General features: G+C 42.7%; 1 protein-coding gene across 3 annotated transcripts in view; it reads left to right on the top strand.

Moving 5' to 3' along the window:
* The first annotated feature begins 3,048 nt into the window (after positions 1 to 3,048).
* DMXL2 (Dmx like 2) overlaps positions 3,049 to 6,052 on the top strand; it is a 208,440-nt gene continuing 205,436 nt past the window's right edge. For 2 of the 3 annotated variants that reach the window (XM_077127894.1, XM_077127893.1), the window contains exon 1: positions 3,050 to 3,661. In XM_077127894.1, coding sequence (XP_076984009.1) covers positions 3,575 to 3,661 — 87 coding nt within the window. In that variant the 5' untranslated portion in view covers positions 3,050 to 3,574. Of the gene's footprint in view, positions 3,662 to 6,052 lie in introns of all 3 variants that reach the window. The other variant, XM_077127895.1, reaches the window with a different exon arrangement.

Genomic DNA, 6,052 nt, shown 5'->3' with positions numbered 1-6,052 from the left:
CTGCCCATGTCAAAAACAACAGCAACAACAAAAATCCATTTAAAGGAGTTACGAAGGAAGACAGGAACAGGTGGATGCAATCTTCAGATTTTGAGTTGAAACTGAAAGAAGGAACAGTTTTCATAATTTCACAAGTATGCAAATTTCATGGAATGTTGTAAAACCAGAGCTAATTATGAAATGGTTTAAATAATGTGGGATTAGTAATGCTCTCAGCAATTTGAGTCAGTTGCTAATGCAATGAAGGCTAAAGATTAAGAGATTCATCTAGAATCCGTAGTAGCAACAGATTTCAGGCTTTGAGAATGATATTTCTTTAAGTTTTGAGGGTGAAGGTGAAAATCTTGATGACACTTAAAAACAGTGTTTGCTTCCAGTTATGTGCTTAGTATTTGATGAGACACTAGCTTCTATAATAACATATTCAATTCTTTTCCTGTTATTTGATATATAATAGTATTTAATAAAATATTTGTCTTTATGTTCCGGGACATTGGAATTTCTTCAGATTTATTATTTTGCTGTATGTTTTGTTCTTGTTTTTACTGAAATGTTTGCACATATTAAAGCTTCTTATAAAGGAATTTATTTCAATGTATTATAATTAACTCTTTCCTTTATATAATTTTTTACTTATATTTGTTGTGTCTACATGAACTATCTAGGAATTATCTCAAATTTATTTGCGTGCTTTTTAGCTGCCAGTACCAAGATACAGTGCCACTATCTGCCTTCATGGTACCTTCATGCATAGAGTGGCTCTTCATTTATTGATCATTATTTTGTGCTTTGTTGGCTACTATATTTCAATGTTATCAAAATATTTCTTTTTAGTTATGTGGTTTAGCACTTTTATTCACAGTTAGTAGTATATAATTAAATATACAGAACCTGTGATTTCCTAGAACCCATTTATACCATATATGGTATACTGTACTTTCATGAGCATGTAATATGTCCCTCCACAGAACCTTTATAAAATTATTTGAACATTTTTACAATACAAAAAAATGAAAAGAACTTTCAAAATGTATATAATGAAAAGGACTTTTACCCCGATAAAAATTTTTTTTTGAAAAATGGGTGCTTTTATTCACATTCAAATTTTACATGTCAACACATAAGGTACTATGATTCAGGCACTGAGAAAACAGAAAAAATTGACACTAATCCTATTTCAAAATATCTAAGGCTCTAGTGGAAGAAACAGACATATAAACCATACTTACGTTGTGATGTGCTGTGCTTTAATGCAGTATGTTTTTCACAGAGGAGGAAGCCTCAAGGTATTTGGTGTACCAAGGAAGATTTCACTGAATAGGTAACTTTTAGACAATAGTGTTTGTCAGGTCAAGAAGGGGAGGAAGGGCATTCCAGACAGAGCAAAGAGCAAGAGCAAAGGCAAGGAAGCATAAAAGAACACAGAATGTGCCGGAAACAGCAAATAGCTCAGTGGGACTGGTGCCTAGTGGGTGTGAGGGAACAGCCTGAGATAAGAAGATCAGGCAGAAGACAGATTCAACGGGTTTGTCAGCCAAGCCAAGAAGTTTGGACTTTAACCAAACTTGGTTAGTGGGGAGCTATTTCAGGATTTTAAGCAAAGGAATTTTTCCATTAAAAAGGTCTCTGTGACTGTAGCACGGTGGATGGATTGAAGAGCAAAGGAGACCAAAGGCGATCAAACCACTTAGGAGGTTATTAAGGTATTAAATGAGAAATGATAAAGTTTAGAATGAAGGTAAATAGTGGCACTGAGGAGGGGTATGAATTAGGAATCTCAAAAAGGGACCTAAGAGAAAGAGAGAGAAAGGAGCCAAAAGTGTCTCTGAAGTTCCTAGGTGACTGTGATTTGGGGAACAGTTATGCCACTAAATGAAAAGAAAAATACTGTAGGTTTTGAGGAATTATCTTTGACTCCTCTTTTTCCCACTGAATAGTTTACCAACTTCTGCCAAATCCTTGCCTCCACCCTTCTAATTATCCTTCACAGTGTTACCAAAGTCATCTTCCTAAAGCAGCTTTCATTAAATACATTTTTTGCTCAGAAACATTTGATGATCCTCCACTGCATGCAGAATGAAATCTAAACTTTTTAGTAGGGCATTCTTGACTCTCCAAGTTCAGGTAGACCACAAGCTACCTCTTGCATATCTTTATCTGTTGGTAAGGTATTATTTCCTTTCCCCACCCTATATATCATCTGCCGCAAACATCAAGCTAATCGCTGTTTTTCTAACACATCCTGTCATTGCACACCTCTTTAAGACTTAGCACATGCTATTTTTCTATTTGAATACAGTAATTTCCTGTCAATCTCAGCCTGCCAATATTCTACTGAGCATTTATATGAGGGTCTCCATAACGCTTTACCTACCCTGTCAGTCAAAATTATACTTCCTTATCTGTGATTCGAAGACTTTAGTATCTCAATTTAACACTTTTGGCGTTCTGACTGATTTTATAGATACTTGTGTCCTGGTATCCCTTCTACTTCCTTTCCCTACGGGCTTAAACAAAGGATGGACTCAAAAATTGTGATGAATTGACCTGGAGCAGGGATCTGATCTCTGTATCAACCATTCAAAGTTTAGCAGTCTGGAAAAGCAGGCGATTCTGCGAATCCATGACATCGCCACAAAAAAAGGGAGTCTGGAGGAGTCGCCCGTCTCTAGGGGGCCCTTTCACTGTTCAGAACAATCATGACAAAAGGTGGGAGTAAAATAATTTATTGTCAGGGGAATACGGCTTCTCTATACGGTTGCAAGGTACCTTTACTGACTATGTCAAGTAAAATACCTTATGCATTGTACTTTCAAAAGATCTAAGGGATATAAGATTTCCCTTGACGGGAAGTCCTTCTCCTGAGGTCAACTGCACTGGCCATCACATAGTGTACTCTATTCGTTAATGAATTAAACACACAGCAGAACAGGTTGGCGTTGACAGCCCGACGTCGGGACTGCGGCGCGACCCGCCCCGCCCCGCCCGGCCCCGCCCCCTAGGGGCCTCAGCCCCCGAGGCTTCAAGTGATCCCGCAGGTCTGCGCGCGCAGTCCTGGGACACAGGGACCGCGCGGCGCGCACAATTGCCTTGGAAACCACTGCGCGCGCAGACACGGGGAGAGGGAGAACTGAGCTAAGAGTTGAGCAGGAGGAGTGGTTTTACCCTCCCACTCGGCCGTCGCTCTCCGGTGGGTGGGCGAGCGCGCGAGCGCCGACAGTCTCCCTCCGGCCGAGCGTCCCTTCCAGCACGCGCCCGGCTCGCGCGCTCCTCCGGCCGCCCTCCCCGCCTCACACGCACTCTTACTCTCCTCCCGCATTTGTGCGCCGGTGCAGCAGGCCGTCGGAGCATCCGGGCATTTCCTCAGCCAAGCGGCCATCCGGGCGGCGGCGGCGGTGGTCGAGGAGCTCCAATGGCAGGGACGAGGCGGGGGCGAGGCGACAGGAGGATGAGGCGTTAAACCCGAGCTGCCGAGGGAGGCTGAGGGGGAAGCGGCTCTCGCGACCGGAGGAGGACCGGACGCGGGGCTCGTGGTCCCTCTCGCGCATTCCCTTGGCCAAACCAGGCTCCAGAGATGCATCTGCATCAGGTCCTCACCGGGGCTGTCAACCCTGGAGACAACTGCTACTCCGTGGGCAGCGTTGGGGATGTCCCCTTCACGGTGAGCAGCGGCCGGGAGCCTCATGGGGAGAGACCGGGGTCCGGGCGTGGAGGCCGAGACCCATCCGCCCCCCAGGCCCACGCTTTCCTCCGAGGCTGCGAGGGCTTGGTGGGCCTGAACCGCGCCCCCTTTGCAGCCTCGGGTTGTAGTTTCCTCTTGGTGCGGCGGAACCGAGTGTCCTGCGGCTGGCGTGGGGAATAACTTGTCAGGTGGAAAGGCTTAGGGATCCACCGCGCTGCCCGTTCTTAGCAAACAGGTCCCGGGAGTAACTGGACTGGAAGGTTCCTCTTCTAGGGTAGCCCCCTGGTCTGTGGTGGTGGAAGGTGGTTACAGCCGCTGAAAACCCAAGAGTGTCGGTTTCGCACCTGCTCTTGGCATGGAGAAGATGAGACTTGGTCTAGGGCTCAGAGCGTGGAGGCGGTGCTGCGCCTGGCCGCACCTGCCGGTCGTGCCGGGGCAACGAGGAGCAGCTGGAGCCTGTGGCTTTAAACCTGACCCTTTGTATCTCCTGACGTGCGGGATCTTAATTCCAACAAAAAAACAGAAAAAAAATCGTTTTTTGCTTCCGAAATGTTTGGAATGGAAGGCTTAGAGTAACTGCGGCCTGGAGAGGTAACCTGTTTATAATGAGGTCGCAGTTTATTTGTTCTAGGTAGTATTTTAATCTGCTTGCAAGGTAGGCTCCCCCCCCCCCCCGTTTTTAAAGCCAAGACAGTGTGAACATTTTAAGAGTTTTTCTTGTCTGTGTGAATGAAGGGTATGTAAATAATGTTTTGAAACCTCTATAAAATGTAGATAAAGTAGATGTTTTTTTAATCATGTTGTTATCAGTGCTTTTTGAAATTAGGATGTTGTAAGTATGGGTAATTCAAGTCAAGGCCTAGAGCTCCTTTTACTCATAGATAGACACCTATGGGTTAAGACAAGTTCCGTTTTTGTATTAAATTTATCCAAGGTCTTCCTTGTAGACAATGAGACCTTGACTAAATATACTTTATTATTGGTAACCATTCAGCTTGATAAATTGGAAATAGCATAGTGATATGCTTTTTTGACAGGGGAAACTTTGATCTGAGGTCTGTTTTCCAACAGCATGTTTTTAAAACTGCAGCAATTTAAAAGTCCAGAAAAACTGCAGAATCATGTAGCACAATGCATTCTGGAACAGAATTTATCATCTTTAGTGTTTTGTGTTACATTAAAAATACTCCCACAAGGTTGCTTTATGGACATTTTAATCTTTGAAATGTAATCAATTTGGCTTTGTTCCAGCTTAGAATGAACCCTTTAGAAATATGATTTGTGACTTACATTGTTAAACCTATCACTATCAATAATGTCATCTGTGTTTTGTGTACATGTCACTTCACAGATCCATACAGAATTAAGCTTGGATGCCAAGAATGTGGGGAATGTTTGGGAGATAGGGAGGATAACTTTCCCTCTCCCCTGATTGTGTATGTGGGGAGGAAATTCCCTAGATTTAGAAGAACGGGCTTCCTCCATCAAGAAACAAATTGTAACCAACCTTGGATTATGGGGCATTTTCCCACAGTCATGGTGGTGGTAGTTTACTGCTTCCATTTAAAGTGGAGCAGTTTCTCACTACGGGTCTGGTACAGAGTCCTCACAGATTGAGGTGCAGTTGGGAAAAGAATGTGCAAGAACCGTTTGATCCTTGGACTCATTTTCAGATCTTTTTCCGCTTCCTTAATACAACTTGTCACCAAGTCTAGTCAGTTCTCTGCAGTGTCTGTCAGATTTGCCCCTTTTCATGTCCTTAGTCACCACCTTATTGCTGAACTTTATTCATATTAAATATAAAAGTTTCCAAACTGGTTTGCCTGGTACTCATCTTTGATCACTTCAGTTCATCCTCCACACGGTTGCTATGATAATTTTATTCAAATGCCATTTTCACCATATCATGCCTAGTTTATGAATATGTAGTTGTTTCTAATAATTGTTTTATGAAATTTAAACTTGTCAAAAGTTCTCCTGCCATCTTTGCATGTATATTTGATTATATGTACTCCTCACCCTGATCCCTCTGCTGTAGACAAATAGCTCTTCTTACAATAGCCTACATTTTTACTTCGCAGTAAGAGAATCCTTGCTTTTCATCTTGCCATATATGACTCAAAATTTACCTGGTTTAGGATGCTTCCCCCTGACACTGATTGTTATTTTGGCCCTTTGGCATTTATAAACCCATTTGCATGTTATCTCATTTTAATATCTTAGTGCTGAATGCACTGTTCCACAGTTATAATTTTTCCATGAAATAGAAGTTATCTTTGGGCTATATGAAAAACAGATTAGCTTTAAAAAATGAGAACAAGCTGTTTCAGGCCTTCTAGAATCAACTAACAAGTATTGAATCCCTATATT

Source organism: Tamandua tetradactyla, chromosome 14 (genome assembly GCF_023851605.1).
Source record: "Tamandua tetradactyla isolate mTamTet1 chromosome 14, mTamTet1.pri, whole genome shotgun sequence".
Taxonomy (NCBI): domain Eukaryota; kingdom Metazoa; phylum Chordata; class Mammalia; order Pilosa; family Myrmecophagidae; genus Tamandua; species Tamandua tetradactyla.
Note: the sequence above shows the minus strand (reverse complement) of the source record. Positions and strands in the feature narration are given on the sequence as shown.